This window comes from Pyrgilauda ruficollis, unplaced genomic scaffold, assembly GCF_017590135.1.
Source record: "Pyrgilauda ruficollis isolate IOZ18807 unplaced genomic scaffold, ASM1759013v1 scaffold16, whole genome shotgun sequence".
Taxonomy (NCBI): domain Eukaryota; kingdom Metazoa; phylum Chordata; class Aves; order Passeriformes; family Passeridae; genus Pyrgilauda; species Pyrgilauda ruficollis.
In genome coordinates, this window is record NW_024514764.1 from 2,929,091 (window position 1) to 2,949,746 (window position 20,656).

The 20,656-nt window shown below is 45.7% G+C and overlaps 1 protein-coding gene across 3 annotated transcripts in view; it reads left to right on the forward strand.

Moving 5' to 3' along the window:
• The window catches only part of TTYH3 (tweety family member 3), a 75,998-nt gene that overhangs the window by 48,138 nt on the left and 7,204 nt on the right, over nt 1-20,656 (forward strand). Inside the window, exons 6-14 of one of the 3 annotated variants that reach the window (XM_041462263.1) lie at nt 1,911-1,983; nt 2,310-2,385; nt 9,121-9,176; nt 10,470-10,562; nt 10,680-10,772; nt 11,506-11,642; nt 13,553-13,729; nt 14,621-14,696; nt 16,763-16,864. In XM_041462263.1, the coding sequence (XP_041318197.1) occupies nt 1,911-1,983; nt 2,310-2,385; nt 9,121-9,176; nt 10,470-10,562; nt 10,680-10,772; nt 11,506-11,642; nt 13,553-13,729; nt 14,621-14,696; nt 16,763-16,843 (862 nt within the window). In that variant the 3' untranslated portion in view covers nt 16,844-16,864. The remainder of the gene's footprint in view (nt 1-1,910; nt 1,984-2,309; nt 2,386-9,120; nt 9,177-10,469; nt 10,563-10,679; nt 10,773-11,505; nt 11,643-13,552; nt 13,730-14,620; nt 14,697-16,762; nt 16,865-20,656) is intronic. The other 2 variants (XM_041462264.1, XM_041462265.1) reach the window with 2 other exon arrangements.

Below are 20,656 nucleotides of genomic sequence, written 5' to 3' on the forward strand. Positions count from 1 at the left end.
TCTTCCTCTCCCTGTCTTGTAGCTTGGCACATTTGGCAAAGAGCCTGGTATCATAAACACGGTGACAGTTTGATTACTGACATGGCCAAGGTTTATCCTGGTACGTGGTGGTGCCATTAATAATTGGAATGTGTATCCAGATTTATTATTTACCAGATGATTTCATACCTGGCAGGTTATACAGACAAAAGTCCAAGTGTATGCACAGATGGCAGACCCAGGGCTCAAATTAGACTCTCATTCCCCGTTAGCCAGAAGTTCATATTAAGGCATTCCCTAAAGGGAGCACATGGCATAAAGAAACAAGTGTATCACAGCCAGGCAAGATGGTGAAATGCCAGTTTTAGATCTTTTAGCCAAGCAATCAGTTACTGACCCAGTCATCTTCATTTAAAGGAAAACAACAAATGTGTCTTATTGATTAACATGCTCAGCTGGAGGCACCAAGCTGTGTTGTCCTTATGTCATAAACCCACAGAACCTTGCTGATCCATGGCTGATAATTTTTGCATCCATTTGGAAAAGGCATAACAAAGTCTTTAGTGTCTCATTTCAGAGTGCAGCGCAGATGTCAGTCTGGTGAAACTCCCTTATTTCTGCAAGATGAGGCATAGGTTCATTCACAGAATAGGGATTATTTGGAATTAAAATAAGTTAGTAAACTGAGGGATAGGGTTTGTTTTGGGTTTTTTTTTTATTTTTTTTTTAATGGAAACCCATAGGTTTACTTTTTTAAAGCTCTAGTATTCAGTGAGACAAATGTAGCAGAAAAAAGATGTCCCTTCCTCGCAGAGATGGTTGTACTGGGTTTGAATAAAGAATCTTGGTTTTGAACAGGTTTTTGTATTGTTCAGGGTGTGGGTGGAAAGGGATCTACTTATGTTTCAAAGCTTGAGGGAAAAAGCATCCCTAAGAGAGCAAGCCAGTGTCTCTTTACTTTGAAGATAGAAACAGATAAAATGAAACTGCTTATTAGTCTGCAGCCCTGTACCTGAGGGAGTTGAGGAGCATTACAGCCTAAATATCTCTACCACTCATACTGACAGCAAGGGTGAAGAGCTAATGTGCTGATTGGGAAGTGCAAAAGCCTTTTCCATGAGTGTGTGCTCCTGAATGTCACTGAGAGCACTGCTGTGCCATCCCTCTGCCTTGTGTGCGCTTGACAGCAGACACGTCCCACGATTTCTGTCAGTAATGAGGTCCAGCTGTCAGAACAGAACTTTCAGTCTGCAGAGATGGACTCACATGGCAGTGGGGAGCACCTGAACTGCAATTCCAAGCTGTTTGCCTGCAGGTGACTTTCTCTCCTGGAGCTATGTGGGATGTTTGGGTGCTGTTCAGGTGCACCAGCTTGGAGCCAAGGTGTCCTAACAGGAGCTGTGTTCCCTCCCACCGTCTGTAGCCATGTAGTGCTTACACCCAACAACCTCATTTATTGTAGACACAGGAGAGATTTCTCCAGTTTTGCATCAGTATGGTTTTGTGGGGTTTTCTTTATTTAGCATATTTTTCTTTGGGTATCTTTGGACCTGGAAAATGAAGTCTAGAATGGGAACAGTGAAAGTGATGGGACTGTACTCAACCTCTTGCCAATCTGTCTCCCCTACAGCCACCTCTATGTCTTTATGCCTCTGGTTTCCCTGCTAGAAGCAGGGAAATACTTTGCTTCCCTACTTCTCCCTTCTGCTGCAGCTCTAGGGCAGGTACTGCAGTATCCAACAGCTGGATGTGAACTTCTCTGGTTGCTGCTGTCCATGACATCTAAAATAGGATTGTTTATCTGAACATACAGTCAATGGTTGATAATTTCTTGGGTTTGGTAATTGCTTTGGACTCCAAATAATGCATCTTATGAAAGGAACTGCTTGAAATCAGAGCTGCTCCATCTGCCATCTGTCTGTCTCCCACAGGGTGTGCTTGCTTGGGGTGTTTGCCCTGATTGTCAGCTGGGGATCCCTGGGCCTGGAGCTGGCTGTCGCTGTGGTAAGTGGCTGACATCCAAATCCCATTCACCCTTTGCTGCAGATTTAGCAGACACCAGATTAATGTTGTGCTGTGCCTGTTTTACAGCATCTCCTGATCTAAGTAACTGTCCTAGCAATTTCCATCTAGGAGAAGTCCAGAGCTGCTCCTTCTCCATGGTGGTAGCTCAGAGTCCAGCCCTGCTGTGGTTGTGTAAAGCAGTGCTGCTGGGGATGGTGATGAGAGACCTCAGCATCTGAACACCCCTGATGTTAACCTGGCTCAACTGCTCTTTGATGCTGATGTGCTTTGATATTCCTCTTGCCTTTTGTCTTCCATCTATCCAGGGCTCCAGTGACTTCTGTATCAACCCTGATGCTTACGTCTCCAAAGTGGTTGAAGAGAATGCAGTGCTCAGTCCTGGTGAGTGCTGGGACTGGCTTTGGCATGGAGTTCTGCAGCTCCAGCTGTCACGCAGGAACGTGGCAGTGACTGAGAATTTTGGGCTGTGTTTGAAATAGAGGAGCTGGCATACAGTGGGAAACTAAATTTGTGGAGCTCTGGAAAAACAGCGTTCTGGTCAGAAGTGTGCATGTATGCCTCAGAACCACCTTCAGAACCTTTCTCCTGCCCTGACCCTTAGGTGGAAATAACTGATAAAATGGAACAACAGAAGTCCCCAGATTATTGGATTATTTTGCTTTAAGTGTAGCACTCTTGAGGCTTGTTCTCCTCTCTAAGTGACAGAACTGTGGCAGTAGCAGGGTGCAGTTCGAGTTGACATTTTTAAAACTTGCTCTCGGGTCTGTATTCCTGAATCTAGCATACCTATTTTTATATCTGTTATCAACAGTTTATATATAATTTTTTTCTCTTAATGGTGGCTGTAAATAGTAGTCTCTTTGAAGGGTAAGTGAATGGAAACAGCCACAAAGAAGTTTAAATTTCCCTTTCCATTATAAATGCAGTATTTTGACTTCTTTGTGTATCCTGTTCCACTTAAAGCATGTGCCTGCACCTCAGTGACTTCCAGCTGAAGTACTGATGTATTTGGGGCTTGTTGCTCCTAATTTAGACTGAAGTGGTTGGTGATGTGAGAGGTGCCTCCAATTTGAACCTCAGTGGGGCAAAGATGGCATTCAGAGCCATGGCTTAACAAAAAGGTGATTGGGTGCCTACCAGCAGAGATACAATAAGTGCTGAAAAGAAAAAGTATTTTTAGGACTGAGTTTGCTGCTTAGTTTACAAAGTTAACTTTTTCCCCTGCTGCCTTCTCTCCTCCAGTAGTTCCTTTATGTAGTTCTGTGTATGGTAAAACACAAATAGACAATGACACTGATTTGTAAAGGGAGTGACTTGTGTTTTTTCTGGTTCTTATTTGGTGGAACCAGAGAACTTCTGCTGTGTGTGCAGAAGGTCTGTGCTTAGCCAAATGCTGTCTCTCAATGTGCAGCTGGTAGGAAATTAGGTATGTAACTATGGCTGAGGATGCAGGGATTGGAAACAGTAAAAAACATAAATGTCTGGAGGCAGAATGTAGTATAAAATAATTTGTACAGGTTGATCTTGCAACCCTACGTCTTATTTTTGGAGTGCCTTATTTATTGATTTTGTGGGAAGGATAGAGCCAGGCAGCTCTCTTGGCAACAAAAAAATGTAGTGAGGGAAGAGAACGAGTGTTTGGCATAAGATGAAAATCCTCTTCTGGCTGTGAAGGTGACAAGGATGTGGCTTCAGGTGCCTAGCTGGTTTCCTGGCTCTTCAAGGAGGCAATTGGGTCAGTGAGGCCAAGGGGAAATATGTGATGCTCCTGCCAGCTGTGAGCTGTGATAATTTGGTAACCCAGATTAGCTCTGGAGCATGTTTGGTGACAATCAGATTGACCCTGGGAAAGCAAAGAAAGGCCCCTTTGTGCTGCTTCTCCATTTCAGCTGTGCTTGTCTGCTGGGCTCCTGTGGTTTTCCATTGATCAGGATCAATGTTCATTGGGAGGCCCACAGGCAGTGCAGGGCTGACATTCCATCCCTCCTCCTGCATTCCCCAGCAGGGACAGTTGGCTCCCCTGGGGAAAACAGGCTCTGCTCCTGCAGCACCACCATGGAACAGTTGTTGAACTCCATAAATAACAGTGAATGGCTCTGAGGGAAATGGGGAACAGCAGGAGGAACAGGTGCTGCCACAGACCTGGGCTGGAAGGCATGGGCACTGAGTGTGTCAGTGATGCCTCAGGGTTTAGCTTTTATATTTTTCAGGTTCTGTGCTGCTTTAGTGTGTGGGTCTGAGCTTCATATCAGGTGATGGTAAGCTCTCTTCACAGAGTGGGGAGACAAAACAATTCCTGCTCTAGCTGGAGACCAAGGACAAATGATCCAAATCTCAGGCCCAAGAGCACAAACAATGTGAACTAAAGAGAGAAAAACAAGAGGGATGGGACTTCATAACCTAAAGCTGTAGTGGGACAATTGACTCCAATCTGCACATGGAGCAGAGCTGATCACAGTGAGAGACCCCATGAGCACTCGTGCATTTTGTGACCATTTTGGTTCATCTTGGGTGTAGCCCTGGCTGGGCTCTTGTGCTGCCCAAGGTGGATCCAGTGAGGCCTTCTAATAAATCCCTACTTTATTCTTTAGCTCTGTCTAGCTTCTGTTCTAGGTCAGCCTTCACAAGGCATCATCAGCTCCTGCTGCCAGGCACCCTGGAGCATTGGTGGGTACCTTTTCCTTTCTCCAGAAGGAAATCTCAGAAGTCCAACTTCTGAGCCTGCCATTGCACCAGCCAGCTCCCACCAGGCTGGGAGATGATTGAATCTTCCGTCTTCCCATGTGGGTTTTCACTGCTGTGTCATAGTAATGGAAATAGGTCTTGGTCTCCAATGTTGAGATCTTCCCATGCATCTGAGCAGGAGGAAAAATGATAACATGAAGCCTGCAGTGTGGCAATTACCCTTTAATCCCAATAAAACCTCTTTAAAAGTCTGGAATAAGTGTTAGTATCCCTTGGCTGCAAATTGTAGCAGCTGCTTTGTGATCAGCTGAGCCTGATGTAGGAGAGTGAGGAGCTCCAGGAGACAGGGTCAGGCTGGAGCCAGTATTGATGCTGTCCTCTCAGAGGAAGAGGCCCTGTTTGAAAGCCCCTGGTTCTGATGCTTTGTGCTCTCTGGGTTGCTGTCTCTGCTTTTTGGATGGTGTTCTCCAGCTTTAACAGCAGTATAGATGCACTAAAAGAGGTATAGACACACTAAAAGAGAATATGGGTGGCTGGAGTGGCTCAGGTAGGTCATGGAGGAAGAATCCATGGGGAGTTATTAGATGGGTGCTGCCATCTAATTTTAAGGATGTAAGAACCAACCAGTAATCCTTAGAAGTTTGGTAGTGCTGGGTCAATTTTGCTCTTTAATCACTACTTTTGTTTGCTGTTGTTGCATACAATGTATTCTAAGGTTCTCCATGCTCTGACATTCAGACTGGGACTGAGTCATCAATATGTGCAATGTGTTTTTGGTGGTGGTGGTTGTAGTTTTCACAGAAAAATAACTGAGTTGAATATTGGGCAACTAGTATGTTAATATTCTTGTTTATGTATTAATTGCTGTTTTCAAATCTAAGTGGAATTAATTGAGCTGAGAATAATCTGATTAAGTGCATTATTACTGTCATGTTTTTAGCTAGTGAAGAGATGTTCTTGTTTTGCAGATAAAATGTGCTGCATTAAAAAGTTGATGGGGGGAGAAAAGGGAGGCAAAGAAATTTAATGCAGGTTTTTGGGAGAAGCAAATACTTAAATAATTTTGCAGAAGAGGCTGATGTATGTGCCTAACTCACCCTGTATTCATTAACTGAGATAAAACCAATGGAATTGAACAGTGCCTGTATAATCAACTCCTGCTGCTAGTAAAAAGACTTGGTGCAGCCAAGATGTTGATTTTCAAAGCAGGAGGCCATCTCCTAGTCCCATTCTTTTTCACTGATATTATGTTATTATCAGATGACTTGTTGCATAAAATTAAATAAAAAGGCCCAATCTGTCTAAACAACAGGAAGAGCTTTCTCCAGATTCTCTTCCCAGAAATCTGCATGGTGAACAGGCACTCTCTTATCTCTGAGGCAGCTGTGAAGCTCAGGGGATGGATAATGGAGCCTTTTAGCTGCGGTCCAGCCGAGCTGGCCAGGCTGGATGCAGAGGCTGAGCTGCTCAGATATGAGCAGGAAGGGTCCTTGTCATGCCCAGCCCTAATTGGCCTCCCCCTGGTGCAATCTCAGAAGTCCAGAGCTGAATCCACCAAAGGGTGACACCGTCAGCACCTCTGTTTCCTCTCTAGAAGAGATCAGGACAAAGCCTCAGCTGGGGCAGTGGGGTCTGCACAGTCATGACCTGAGCCCAGAGAACACTGCAGGGAAGAGTTTGCCCAAAGTTTGCTCAAGAGTTTGCTCTTGAGAATCCTGCTGAGCTGATGTTGGCATGGAGAAGCTGTTTTCCTGCCTGCTGTTGTTGGATTCCTGATTAGTAGAAAGCTTTGAGTGGAGGGCAAATAGGAGAGTTGCAAGCTCTTTGCTTTTACTAACACAAGAATAGGATGTATCAGAGAAATTAAATATTATGCAGACACCTCCCTTTGCTGTCAGACTGGTGTCTTGGGGAAACAAAACTCCTGGTGGAGAATGTTACCTGGGCAAGGAACTCCAGCCAAAAGAGCTGCCTTGACACCACAGGTGCTTTCTGTGATGATTGAACCCTCAGAGACAGCCTCATCTGGGTGTATGGGTAAAATGAGCACTGCTAAGAGAATGTTTAATTAGAGATGAAGAAGGGCTGGGAAAAGCTGTTCTAGGTGTGAGAAATTTTTCTTGAGCTAGGCTCTTTTTTTCTCATTGCTCTCTCCAGACCTCACTGCCTTTTGGCAGGTGCATAATACCATTTTTGCATTTTGGCTGGGCTTTGAAGTGAGTAGTAGGTCTCCATGGTTGCAGAAGCAGTAAGTTGTTCTAGCAGCTGAAGCTGTCTTTAGTAGGAAGCTCTTCTTTCCTTTCTAGGAAAAACAGATTTTGCAAAAATAAAGCATTTTAGGTAGTTCCCTTCCTTGCCTTCTGCTCCCACAATGCCTGTGCACCAGGAGTGAGTCAGGAGGATTGCTGCTAGCTACAGCAGGCATGGGCAGCTGCAGATGTGACCCTGCCTAACCCTTCTGCTATGAACTAGATTGCCTAAAGGCCAGCTTCAAAACTCAGATCAACCTTTAGGAATTTTCCTTGAGAGGAAAATGCACCAGAAAGATAATTATAGAAAGAAATTGCCTGGAGCTGTTAGCAAAGTGCAAAGGATGGATTAGTGTAGCTGCTTTCTGGTTAGAAATATGAGATTTGGTGATGTACAGGATAGCCTCCACCAGGTTTAAAACAGGTGGAGGTGCCTCCTGCTCCTTCCTCTTTTCCTGGTGGCATGGAGGCAGGGGACATGGTCCTCTTAATTTCCAGGTTTGCAGTACAGGATCACCTGAAGGCATCTTCTCTGCCTGTTGTAGCCATAGATTTAAAGCAGCACAGCTTGGGTTCAGTGCAGGGCAAAGCTGCTCCTGATGGCTGTGCCATTTTGGGAAGCACGTTTTATGTGGAGTGTCACACTTGTCAGCAGCAAAGCCTGTACTACCACAGTGAATCCTTGCTGATCCTGCCTTCCAGGGTGAAGCAAGGCAAGCATTTATTTCACTGTACTGCTTTTTGCTTCACTTGTAACCAGCAATCTTTATCCTGAGCTTACAAGCTGCAAACTATGATATCAGGAGCTCTCATCTCTAATCTGCCCACCAGGGACAATCCAGAAGGCCCTCAAGAAACATTTCTAGAGCTCTGCATTAGCAGCATGTCATGCAACTTACTGCACTTAAAAAGCCAATCTAAACTTGATACCACTGTGGGAGCTTAGGAGAAACCTGCAGTGGTTTGTTGGTTTAAAATAAATAGGTGACAAGATCACAGCTCCTTTGGGTCACAGTGTGTGATGCTGTGGGTTGCTGTTGCTGTTCTCTCAGTGCAGGTGTGTTTTAATCCATTTTCACACAGCCACTGTGTGTGATTTATGAGCCAGGGAGGAGCAGCCCTTTCCTTGGCTCAGTGCTTGCGGACGGTCACTTCTGTGGTCTGCCCAAAGCGAGGCACAAAGCAGCTCTTGCTGCCCTCCTGTCTGCCCACAATTTGCTAATTGCTGTTTAGAGGCTTGGCTGGGGAGGTGTAAGTTGTCCCAGAGAAAGAGTCGGTGGGAGGGAGATGGAGCAGCTGGAGGAGCTGCCCCAGAACAGGCTGATGAATTATAAATAACAGCTGTCAGGTTGCATTGCCAGCACACAGGGGCTGACAGGCTGTGCTGTAGCACTCGCTCTCCAGCGGGCTGCCTTGCCCAAAGGTGCATTCAATATTTATGGCAAGCATGGCAGAGTCAGGATACAGGCAGGTCTGCTTCCTTCACAGCTCTGCTTGCTTCTGGTTGTGCCTTTTACTGATTTCTGAGTTGGGACTCATCAGAATGGCTGTGCAGCCTGGAATATGCATTACTGAAAGGCACAGACAGAAGATTAAAAAGAACAGAGGAAAAGATGCTGGTGGAGGGGGAATGCAGAGGGCTTGTGTGTTTTAGGGCTTTTGTAGTCTTTACCATGCCAACATCACCCTTGATTTTGCTGAGCTGGCATGCTCAGATTCATCTGAAGAGGAACTGTAAATGTTTGAGGAATAATCTAAAGGTATGTGGATGATCAAGTCTTTCAGAGCTTCCTTCCTTGATAACATTATTGAGGATGGCAGGGGAAAGCCTGTTATTTGTAATTTGTGTGTGCTGGCAGCTGATGTAGTGTTGTAGAGGGCTCATGAGGGCACCAGGCTGGTTTGAATGAAGAGGAGCACAGCTGTGTCTTCAAGCCTGGAAACAAATGATGTTGTTAGCAGAGCACAGTAACAATCTTATCTGGAGTTTATGAGTATGGCTCCACTGTGGTGTAGTTGAACTTGCCCTAGACTGATGTCTTCTCTTAGGTTTATGTGATAGATAGTGCCAACTTCTGAGTAAAACTTCCTGTGTGTTCCATCTAACTTTAAATGGAGCAGACCCATCCTGCAAAGCTGGGCTGAGGAACTGGCCTGACTTTCTTCTCTTGTGTCTTCCCAGAGACTCTCCGCTATTACATGACCTGTAGTGCTGGCTACCCCAACCCTTTCCAGCAGGTGAGTGTAAGCACCCCAACTCCTTCCACCCCTGGGTCTCCTCACCCTGCAGGGTGCAGGTGAAGTGCTCTGGTGTCAGCATGCAGCCAGTCACAGGCTGTTTGCTTTAGGGAGTGCTCCGGCTGGTGGTAAAGCTTTGGCAGCTGATTCCCAGCTGTGCAGGAGGTGGCACTGTGATTTAGGGAGGAGTTTTTTCCAGCTTCATCACCACCTGCACAACTTCAGGTCCAGGGCACCCCTTGGAAGGGCCTGTGTGTAGTGTGGTGAGAGCCATGGCTTTGTTGGTGGTACCTCTGTGTACAAGGCACTTGTCTAAAGAGCAGCAGTGTGGAGACACAGCACCACAATTAATGCCAGGTTAGGAAACTCTGTGATTCCTGCTTTGAATCTCTTCTTGAAGGTTCTTTTGGGTTAAACAGTGGTAACACTCCATTCCCAAAATGCATTTGCTTCTGTGGGTGAAGGAGTGCTTTCCACAGATGCCTCTTACAAACCTTTGAACATCCAAGGGATTTATCCTAAAGTATAAATGTGAGTCACATTATTCTTTTGTGTGGGGGCAGAAGAACAGCACCTGGGCCCATTCCAGACTTTGTCGTGTGCATCAGAGGCCAGAACGGGCCCACACCACCCACCATTTGGCAGACACCAGCTGCTTCACCGTTTATATTTAGGATTTTTTAAAAACCTTGTCTTCCTCTGTTTTAAAAGGTGGGGTAAGAACACTTGGGGCTGTGGTTTGATGCACCTCTGCCATCTGTTGCATTTCTGGTTGCTCTGTGTACTCTCTGACATGCTATTGCATGTGAAATTCCCATGGTGCTTTAAAGGGATGTGAAGGCTGCACCCTAAGACAAACAACTTCCACTGTTAACATTATTTCTTTTTCATCCATCTGATTTAGTAAAAAAAATCCAGCTGTGTTCTGTGGTGAGAACTTGAGTGCTTTGTGTCTTTTCTTTCTCCTTCCCTTCTGTCGTGGAGCCAGCCCCAGCTGTGTGTACATTTTTTGTGTATGTATTTTGTTCTTTGTTTGTGGGTTTGTGTTTTTTGGATTTTTTTTCCTTTTGGTTCTTCCCTTCTCCTCTTCTCTCTGTCTGTACTTCTTCCAGTTTGCTAAAGGTCAAACTTAACCCCGCTGCAGCTGCACTTGTGTCAGTTGGGACATCTTTAGTACCATTCCTACAGATGATGCTTCAGTATTTGGGAAATAGGATTTGAGTATTTTCCCAGGAGATCTGTTGGTCCATGTGGCCTGAACTGATGAAACATTGCATGTTTTGTGTTGAGCAGAAGCTGTCAGGAGGTCACAAAGCTTTGGTAGAAATGCAGGACGATGTGTCGGAACTGATGAGGTCAGCGAGCAAAGATCACCCCACCTCCAAGGTAACTCCTCAAGTTTGCTCTCCCTGTTCTTTGGGGCTTCCCTCAACTTTGTACAGAACCCAGGATCAGCTTCTGCTAAGCATTCCCTTGCACTAATCACTGGTCTGTTGTTTGCAGGAGTATCTTACTCGGATCCAGGAGGTTTTGAACTCGACAGAGATCAACCTGCAGCAGCTGACAGCTTTGGTAGACTGTCGGAGTCTGCACTTGGTGAGTTTTGGTAACGGGGCTTGAGCTAAGGAGGAGAAAAAGGAGTGTAGAGCCTATATTAGCTTGGAGTTCCAAAGCTCTGGTGGAAGTTTACGACAGCTTTTTACTTATTGGTTGTAGCAGAAAGGGGAATGAGAATTTGGATCAAGTTAGCTTTGAGTTTAAAGTTCAGCATAGGAAGGTATATAACATGCCTTCAGACATCTACAAGCTGCAGCCATAGAGGCCTTCAGGTTTGGGATTTTTTGTGTATAGCAAATAACTTGTTGCCTTTGCCATGGAGTGCAGTGCCTCAGAGCACTTAGAGCAGTGTAGCACAGCCTTGCTGTTGTCCTCACTGCCTCTCTAAAGGCAGAGACACAGTTCATGCTTCTCTTCTTGGGCATGGGATACTGTGAGGGAGTTGAAAGGCTTAATGAAAAATATTATGTCTCCAGTTGGGTGGATAAGTTTGCCTTGGCTGTTTATTTTTCCTCCTCTTAAAGTCTTACTGTGGGTGGTTGAAAATATTTCTATGTCTAAATCCAAGATGGTCTTTGTGAGGGGAAACGAGGGTTAGATCATTTATGAAAAACACTTGAGTCCCTGAAATTAAAATAGAAATATGCTCTAGAAAAGGGAGTGCAATGTCTTTAAGTTGTTTCAGAGAGAGTAATCTGGAGAAGGGCTTTTGAGTAAGAGCTCAATGGTAAGTCTGCAGTGATCAGGAAACTCTGCTCCTTTCTCTCTGCAGGATTACATCCAGGCTCTGACAGGATTCTGCTATGATGGAGTGGAAGGCCTCATCTACCTGGTTCTCTTCTCCTTTGTCACAGCCCTCATGTTCAGTTCCATTGTCTGCAGCGTCCCACACACTTGGCAGCAAAAGAGGTACACAGAGGGTTTGGATCCTGTAGCATTGTAGAGCTCTTTCCCAGTGAAGACTGGCTGCTGGATTTGTGCCCATGAGCATATGGAGCTCATTCCCCTGTGATCCCAGGAGTGTGAGGGATGAAGCTTTATAAGCACAGGTCTAACAGAAAAAAAAATGGTTGTGTTTTGCTCTGGCTGTGGTTGATACTAACATCTGAACCTTATTGCACTGGAATACTCTGTGTGCAGAGCATTCAGTACACTGCAGGACTGTGAGTCAAGTCAGATGAATGATTATAGCTGTAACATAGAGGTAATGCTTGAACTATTGCTCTCCCTGTAAAGTTCTTACTCTCTTGCATTATATTGAGGCATTTGTTCTACTATGGGGAAGAGAATTGGAATAAGAAGCAGTTTACACTTGCCTTTGTAGCTTTGCTCATGCTGAGGTGACTGACTTGCATAGATAATGGAAAGCAGGAACTGTCTTGTCAGTAACATGGGCAGGTGAGGCACTTGCAAATTGGAACTGGTATTAATGATGATAACCAGATTAATCAGTAAGTCTTTAGCAAACCTTCACTTCACTGACTGGCTGCTGCACCACAGGCAGCTGTTAAAATGACGTTGAGTTTTCTACTCTTGCAGAACAGCAAGAGGCTGCAGCAAATTCTCTTCTGTGGTCCTGATTTTTGTGGTAAAATCACAAGGCCCTGAAGGCCCTGAACAACAGCAGGAGGCCAGAGCTGGCCCAGCCTGCAATGCCCACAGAGAAGTGGCCTTAGGAAGTGTCAGAATAGCCCCTGAGAACATGGCTGGTTATTCACCTCTTCCACAGCTGCAGAGACCTCACCACAAAGAGCACGGCAGCCTGCCTGTTGGAAGGGGAAAAGTTTGTTGGCATCTCCTGTGCTGCCTCCCCTGTGGGCTGCTGCCTGCCCTGCCAACCCCAGCAGGCTCAAGCTGCTGCTGTGAGCTGAAGGGTTCCCTCTTTCATTCTGTGGAGCACCATTTCTCCCCCAGCCTCCCTCTGGGAGGTGGAGGATGTGATAGTTCATTGCCTGTAAGAGACTGTGCAGGCTGCAATCCCTCGATCTTCAGTGCCACCGTGTGGTGCAGAAGCTGCAGGTGATGTTTGGGAGGTTCTAGTGATGGCCATGCTGTGTAGAACCTTTCACTAGCTTTAAGCACAGATTAAATATATTTCAGATCATGGTGCTCCACCCCCTAGTTAGGGAGATGAAATAGCAGTGTGTATTATGTAGGAGGGGCAAGAGAATATTATGGGAAGGCAGAGGGAACCAACTGGCAAACAGTTCTGCTCTCCATTGATTTTAAATCCTGGCATTTTTGAGAAGATAAAGCCTTTAGACACCAATTTTGCAACTTATTCTCTGTAAAGACTTCTGTGATTTTGCTAGGAGCTGAAGCAGACCCTTTGCAGCCAGAATGGGACTTCAGAGAATTCTACAGAGGTTTATCCTTAAGAGCTCTTTGGATGTGTCTGCAGGAAATGGAAGGACACAGATTGCAGTCTTGAAGGATGTTTCTGTGGGGTGCATGGCACTACATCCCCACTGCCTCTCTTTTTTGTTGTTTGTGGGGGTTTTTAGCACTGTACATTTTGGGATGTGTATCCATCCTTGGGCTGTACAGCTGGGCAGTTGCAGACCTGTGAGAGAAGCCTGTAGGGAGGCTGGAGAGGATCACACAGTGTGCACCTCCAGATGGGATCTGTGGGAGGTCTGAGTCACTGTGGTGTGGGCTGTGTTTCACACTGCCACCCTGAGGCATCCCAAACGGGTACCAACGTGGAGGATGTGGAAGATGACTGGGAGGCTCCTAGGATTACCATGGTTTCCTGCAAACCCCACATGTGGGGTCACTGTAGGGTTGGTTCTAGGAGGAACTTTTTCTCCTTCTTGCAGAGGCTCAGATGATGATGGGGAAGAAGAATCAGCTGCTCAAGGGAGTAGACAGACACACGATAATCTGTACAGAGTGCACATGCCCAGCCTCTATAGCTGTGGCAGTAGTTATGGCAGTGAGACCAGCATCCCTGCAGCAGCACACACAGTCAGCAATGCTCCCGTCACGGAGTACATGTGAGTATCCCCAGGAAGCCTCTCCACAGGGCTTCCTTCTCATCTCTGTTGGCTCAAGTGCTGCAGGGTTGGCACTTCTGACCTAGTGGTAAAAAGCAGTGGAAGGATTTTGTTTTCTGATTGGCATCTAATGGGAGAAGGGAATAGCTTGAAAGCGCTGCACTAGGAAGAGTTATGTTAGACAGCATGCTCCAAAGTGTGAACAGCTTTGTGCTCCAGGACTCAGGAAAATGTCTAAAGAAAAGAAGTAGGAAAGTATTGTCTGGGCTTCTTATTACACAGTGATTCTGATCACCAGAAGACTTAATTCTTCACACAGAGCAGTCTTGCCAGAAGCCTCCCAAAAGACTGAGAGCCAAGAAAAAACCTGTGGGCTCTCTCTTGCTACAGTATTTGCAGTCAGCTCCGACATCTGTTGCAGTTTGGAGCTACCTAGTCCAGGTGGGATCTTCAGAGCTTTTTCCGGAAGTGCCTAACCCTGATTACATTTGGACTATCATCAGGGCCAATCCTTTTTTTGGGCTGCCATCATTTTGTTTATCCCCTTAGACGTTGTCCTCATTTTATCTCCCTTTCTGCCACTTGGCAGTTCTGATGCTGCAGGGAGGCAGATTTTCACAAGGCCCTATTTTTAAATCACTTGATGTGATTCATTGTGGGCCCTTCTGAGTAAGAATGTAAAAATAGTGCCCAATCTGAGGAAAATTATGATAGTTTTATGCCCTTATCTGAAAAAGGGGATCCATCTGGCCTGTAAGAAAAGCTTTGGAGGAGACTGACCTGATACAGTAGTTCTGGGGGTGAGGATGCTCTGTCCTGTGTCCCCATCAGAGACCCTCCCCAGAGAAGCATGGCACGTGCCCCGTTACCATGTGTGTCTTCCTTTCCTAGGAGCCAGAATGCAAATTTCCAGAACCCCCGTTGCGAGAATACCCCGCTCATTGGCCGGGAGTCCCCACCTCCCTCAGTAAGTCTCTCTTTACTGCTCTTCTCTGCTTCAGCAGCTTTGGGAAAACCACGTTTGCCACTCCTGTGTGCTCCCAAGGGAGCTGATTGTGCAGCCAAACACAGGATCTGGCCCATAAATGGCAGCAGCTTGAATAGACAAGCTATGTCTCACCTGCCATGGAGAATAAAACCCTGCTATGCTACTTTGGACATTGCACAAGAAAAGACTAAATAAAACTCAGTCAATTAACACTGGTAATCCTATGGGCCCAGTCCTGCCACCACTGAAGTGCATGAGTATCTTGATGGGTGACTTCAGCAGGATGATTCACTTGCATGCAGTGTACTTGCTATCTGTGCCATTGGTTCCTCAAGTTTGAAAAGAAACTTGTTCAAACTGTAAATTCAGAGTTACTGCTGAACCTCTCTCCTTAATCTGCCCTAAAGAGATGGTAGGATGAAACCTGTATTATTTTTTTGTTGAGATTTTTTTTTAAATCTTTCTTTCACAACTGTTTTACTTTCTTTGAAATCTATTTTTGTATTTAATTTCCTATGGAGGAAAAAAAGAAACTTTCATGGAAGGTTTTGGTATTTTGAGTGGCCTGATAGCCATTTCTGTATGCTGGATAAAACATGGGCTTGTCTTCATGTCTGGGTAAGAACTAAATGAATCTTGCCCTCCCTCACTGGATCCTGTAAACCTGATTTACAGCAGAACCTGGAGAACATGCCATCCCAGTGCTCACTAACTTGGTGGTGGGATTACAGAGGATGAGTAGTAAAATGCCTAATGGTCAACCAGTGTTCAGGTGTAGGTAAAGAAAAGACACTCTGTGGTGCCTGGTTCAAACTGATGGGAAGGGGAGGAAGAGGAGGTTGGCAGATGAAGGAGTAGGAATTGTGGTGGAAATGAGGGCATGCCATTCATGGTTTCGCTTCAAGAGGACCAGTTCATCTTGCTGTAGAGGAGGTGGAAATGTGCAGAGTTGATCCTTGTCTCTGTCCTTGGCCAGACCTCTTCCACCCTTCCCAAAGAGGTTTCCTGTCCCCGTGCTCCGGTCGCGAGCCCTGGTCGCGTTATCCGCTCTCAGCAGAGTCCCCGACGTGCTGCACTGCTGGAGTTTCCTGGGCCAGAAGGGCACTGTCCCTCTACTACTGCCAGGGCACATGTTCCTGCCATGTCCTGCTTCCCCTTGCCCTACAGCTCTTCTGCTTCAGAGAAAGCACATTCCCTTCCACGGGGCTGGAGTGAGGCAGGAAGTTCCCTGGTTCTTCAGTAGCTGTTTGTGTCAATACCCTGAGTGGGAATCTGAGTCCTGGTGCCTTAGGCTGGGGTTTGGGAGTAGATAAAGGGATTTTGTTCTTCAGAGTAACTTGAGTTGGCAGGCATGGTGTGGGCTGTGGGGAAGTGCAGGAGCTGGGGGGGATGAGGGAGCAGCACTACACCCATAGAAAAGGGAGCTTCTCCCCAGATGAGAGAGGGAACCAGGCTATAGGGTAAATGTGTTTCCTGGAGGGATGTAGTAGACAGGCAGTGGAGAGAAGAAAAATGCTTTCTATTCTCATATTGGCAGGCAGCAGGGAAAGACTTTTCTGGGATTTTTATATTTGCAGCTCTCCGTAGCAGGTGGCTGAGACCGTACTGAGGCAGAAGGAATGGTAACTTTTCATAGCAAATTGTCTGTGGGAGGAGAGAGACAAAAAGGGAATACCAATGCACACATCCCTGCCTCTTTTTGGGAGGGAGGACAGGGAGATAACCATCCAAGTAGGTTATGTCCAGTGGGCAGACAGGGCTGACCTATTCCATTTAGCTTTCTGTGAACAGATGGTGAAAACTAAGATGTGATGATCCTGCTGCATTGTTTGTCCGTTACTTTTCCTGGCTTTTTGTTCGTTTGTTTGTGTTTTTCCTTCTCTCATTCCTTCTGATTTCTCCTTCTTGCCACAGGGATATTCCCTTAGGGTTGTAGAGCCCACCTTGTCGCTGACACACACCACGGTTTCACTTGCTTGCACTGTGTTTTTCATGCACGTTGAGGCTGCACTCTCTTTTTCTCTCTCTTTCTTGCGTCATCACAGTTGTATTTGGCTGCCATGGACAGTAGCAGCCATATGAGCTGGCAGCTTAAGCCCTCGGACAGTGCACGGACATACTGGTAACAGCGCCCGCAAATGGAACAGGTACTGCAAAAAAGGTCCTTCTTGCTCAACCCCTTCTCCACTCCCAACCGCTCCCTTCATCCCTGCACTCTTTATCCCAGGCCAGTGCCTTTTATTTCTTCACATTCCTTCCCTCTGCACCTCCCACCCCATTCCCTCCTGCCAAGGGTGAAACTGAAAATCCGTTTTGGTGCAGACTCAAGGAGCGGTATCGACCTTCTAGAGGCTTCTGATGCACCTTGTGAGGGCTACAGGTGCCCGTGCCTCACAAAAGCCACCTCACAGCAGCTTCAGCTTGGATTCCACACTTCAGAACAGCTTGAACACCAAGTGCTGAGTGCTGCTCAAATGTAGGAATAACCTTGCACTTCAAAAGCAGCCTAGAAGTTCTCCCATCACAAGAAGCCATTCTCTAGAAGTGAAGAGAACCAATCTAGCAGCACTTCAGTCAGGAATGGTTGTCTTAATTCAGCTTTTGGCTCTCCTTGAGCCCTGCTGCTGTTCTGCTTGTCCTTAGTAGTCATAACACCCAAAACCATCAATACCAACCTGCCACAAGCTTGTAGCTCATTTGTAGGATTTTTAATTTCAAACTGTCCTGAAGAGTTACTTAATTGCCTGTCAGATCTGTGTGCAGCTTTTCCTTTTATCCTTATGTTTAAAGTCAGAAAGGAGCAAATTTTTCGGAAAAAGCTTCCCTAAGGGTCCAGATATAATCACTAAGATCTATTTCATTCTGTTTCAAAACCTTTTACTGTTTTGTTTGTTCTGTGTGTGTCCAAATCATCCCATCCATGTCCCACAGACTCTGTGAGCAGGGCCCTCCAGGTACCATTTCACTGTCTGCATTCCTCATGGGCTGCAGTTGCTGGTGCTCTCCAAGACAGCCAATGTTTCCTCCCTCATGACAAAGAAAGAGGAGGTGGTCTGCATTTTTGGGGGTTATTAGCTTGCTTAAATAGAGGGTATGATTAGGACTACCAGGCAACTCAGGTGGTGTGAAGGACAGTGCTCCTTCAAGGGAACTACAGTGCCAGGAAGGTGCTGGTTCCAGTGGGAACAGGGAGCCTGTTGCTTTTGGCTCATGCAGTCATAAATTGCATTCTCTTCCCAGAAATACATGCCCATAAAGCTGCTGCTTTTCCTTCTTCTCTGCTTCTTCTTCTTCTTCTTCTTCTTGGCACTTCTCTCAGCCTTGCACTGGATTCCTGTCTGTTCTGTTGGTGCTTGGTCTGCATCCCTGCTGCTCCTTGCTCTCTGCCTGCCTGCCTGGGGACTGCTGGGAAGGGGCTGCATTGGGTGTCTTGGTGCCTCTGCCGTGGTGCATGAATGCAAACAACCTTGTCTGAAGCATGGTGCCAGCACCCTTGAAAGGCTCACAGCTTTCTCCAGTCTTAAGTCTTGCTAAGAACCGCTCCTGGGCCTCAGCTTGTGGTGGGTTTTCTGCTTTGCTGTTCCTGTAGGTGGTATTGTAGCAATGTTAGATGGAGCTGTTCCATGAAATAAAATATTGGTGAGGGTGGGGAAATTCTAGGGCCTTCATTCTAGACTTGAAATCCCTGGGCTGGAACATGACCTGATCCCAGTCTGCACTGTCTTCTGTTTATCTATGGTCCCACCCGAGCTTAATGTGGCTGGCTGAAGGGCTATGGAAAAGGCACTGCATTCTTTCCAGGGCTTTAAAAACAAACAAAACCAACAGAAGCTCTGTTCTTTTGACTTGAAAGACTTAAGTCCCTTTGAATTCAGAACCCACTGGCTAGAATTAGCTGTTTCCCTGCATCTTTTACCTCCCATACATAATAACACCAAACCCTCTGTGTTTACCGTGCTCTAGCTGTTTGAGATCAACCTTTCAGAACTTGATTCCAGAAGCTTTGGTCTTTATTGCATTACCTGAACAGCTCTGGCAGGAAATCAAAGTCAGGGTAGCTCAAGAGAAATTCACGTGGGTTTTTAACCACAAATAGTAAATGGTTTGTATTCAGTCATGGTTTCATATGGTAAGTGATCTTTCAGCATAGCTTAGTTAGCTGTGAAGTATTCATGGATTTCACAGGAGTCAGTAGAATTTTTGGCCTCTAAAAAAACCTGATCATTCCTTAAAATTAGGCTTTTTTGCAGCCAATGATTCCTTTGTGCCCAGGCCATGTGTGTTAAGAGCCTAACTAGTATATGCTGGCAAACCACACCTATGAAAGTTTATACCCTCAACAAGGCTGAATGTGGAGCAGAGACTTTTATTTTCTTTGGAGAATTACAAAAATAACCCTGTGTGCAATCAGCTGTGTTTGTTGGAGCTGGCTGGTAAGTGACTGAGAGGTGCTGTGTTGAATAGCACAGGCAACCAGCAGGAATGGTAACAAGAACTCTTTCAGGTGCCCTTCTTGGGGAAGCTGACAGTGAGGTGGAGGTATGGGGTGGAACTTGTCCTCTGTGCTGTTTTTGAAAGGGTAAATGAGGGTGTATAGGCACATGGGTACTTCCAGTGAGCGTGCTGGAAGAATGACTGAATTGTGCATGTTCTTTAACCTTCTATGAAAGCTCCTCTTTAAAGGAAACTAAATGCAACTGTGAACCTGACAGCTGTGGGCCTCAGAGTGGAGTCCAAGCCCTCCTTGGTCTGAGTTGTGCTCAGGCTTTCTGTCTTTAGAATCACTTTTTAAAGGAGTTTAAAACATAGTGAATTTTTTTAAAGCAACTGAAGACTTAATTACTTTAACTCTGGATCATATAGTTTGGTTTCATATCCAAAAGTGGCAAGTGTCTGCTGATACATCTTCATCTGCTGGCCTGTCCAGATGTTGGGACCTCTGTGTTCCACAGCATCTTTCCTCTGCTTCCCAGCAGAGGATGCAGAGAAGGACTTGAGGAATGACTGAGCATGTGGAGAAAGCAGCTGTACCTGGAGGGTGATGCTGTGGCTGGCCCAGAGCTGTGCTGGGAGAGGTGCACAGGGGAGTGGTGGCTCTCTGCTGCCAGGTTTCTGTCACACTTGCCATGGTCATGAAAAATACACTTAACAAAAGGAGTAATTGGTTCAGTTCAACTGGGAAGGGGTACAGAGGTGCAAAAATCCTCAGTTAAGGAGAGAACATCAGCCCTAACTCTGACTACTCTGAGTCTTGATTTGTTCCTTGTGGTGGATTTGCAGGTAGGTTTGAATGTAAAATACTCTCTGCTTGACTCTCCACATCTTGTGTTCCTGGTTACTTTGTTTTAGTGACACTTAAATAACTGTGGGGTCTTTTCTTTTTGGAGGAAGGAGGGAATTCTTTTCAACTTCTCCTGCCATGATAGGTGTACTTTGTACAACTTTGAAATGCAATTCATCAAGTGGTCCTCTTGATTTGAATGCTTTAAAGAAAATTTATATTGCATATTGTGTGCTGAACTCATATGACTAGATGCAGAAAAGATGCACAGTAACCTTTCCATTATCTGAGATTTTTTTTCTAAATACTTCTTAGAAAACTTTAGCACCTGGAAAAGTTCTCTGTTCATACCCATCTCCTATCACATGTCACTTCAGAGAATGCAAATGGAAAATGAGCACTCAAATGCATTTTTCCTTCTAAGGAGCTCTTCTTATCATGAGGCTTGGCTGGTAATTTCAGCATTGCACTGCCTGAAATGTGCCCTACTTACTCTGTGAGAAAGTTCTTTGACTTCTAAACCTCTCTGAGCCTGTTGGGTTATTCTCCTATGTATTAATAACACCCTAAACTTTATTTCTAAAATAGTAATCACATTTAATAAACTGTATAGATTATTGTCCTTAAAGTAGCTCAGCTTGCTATTTTCTATCTTTTG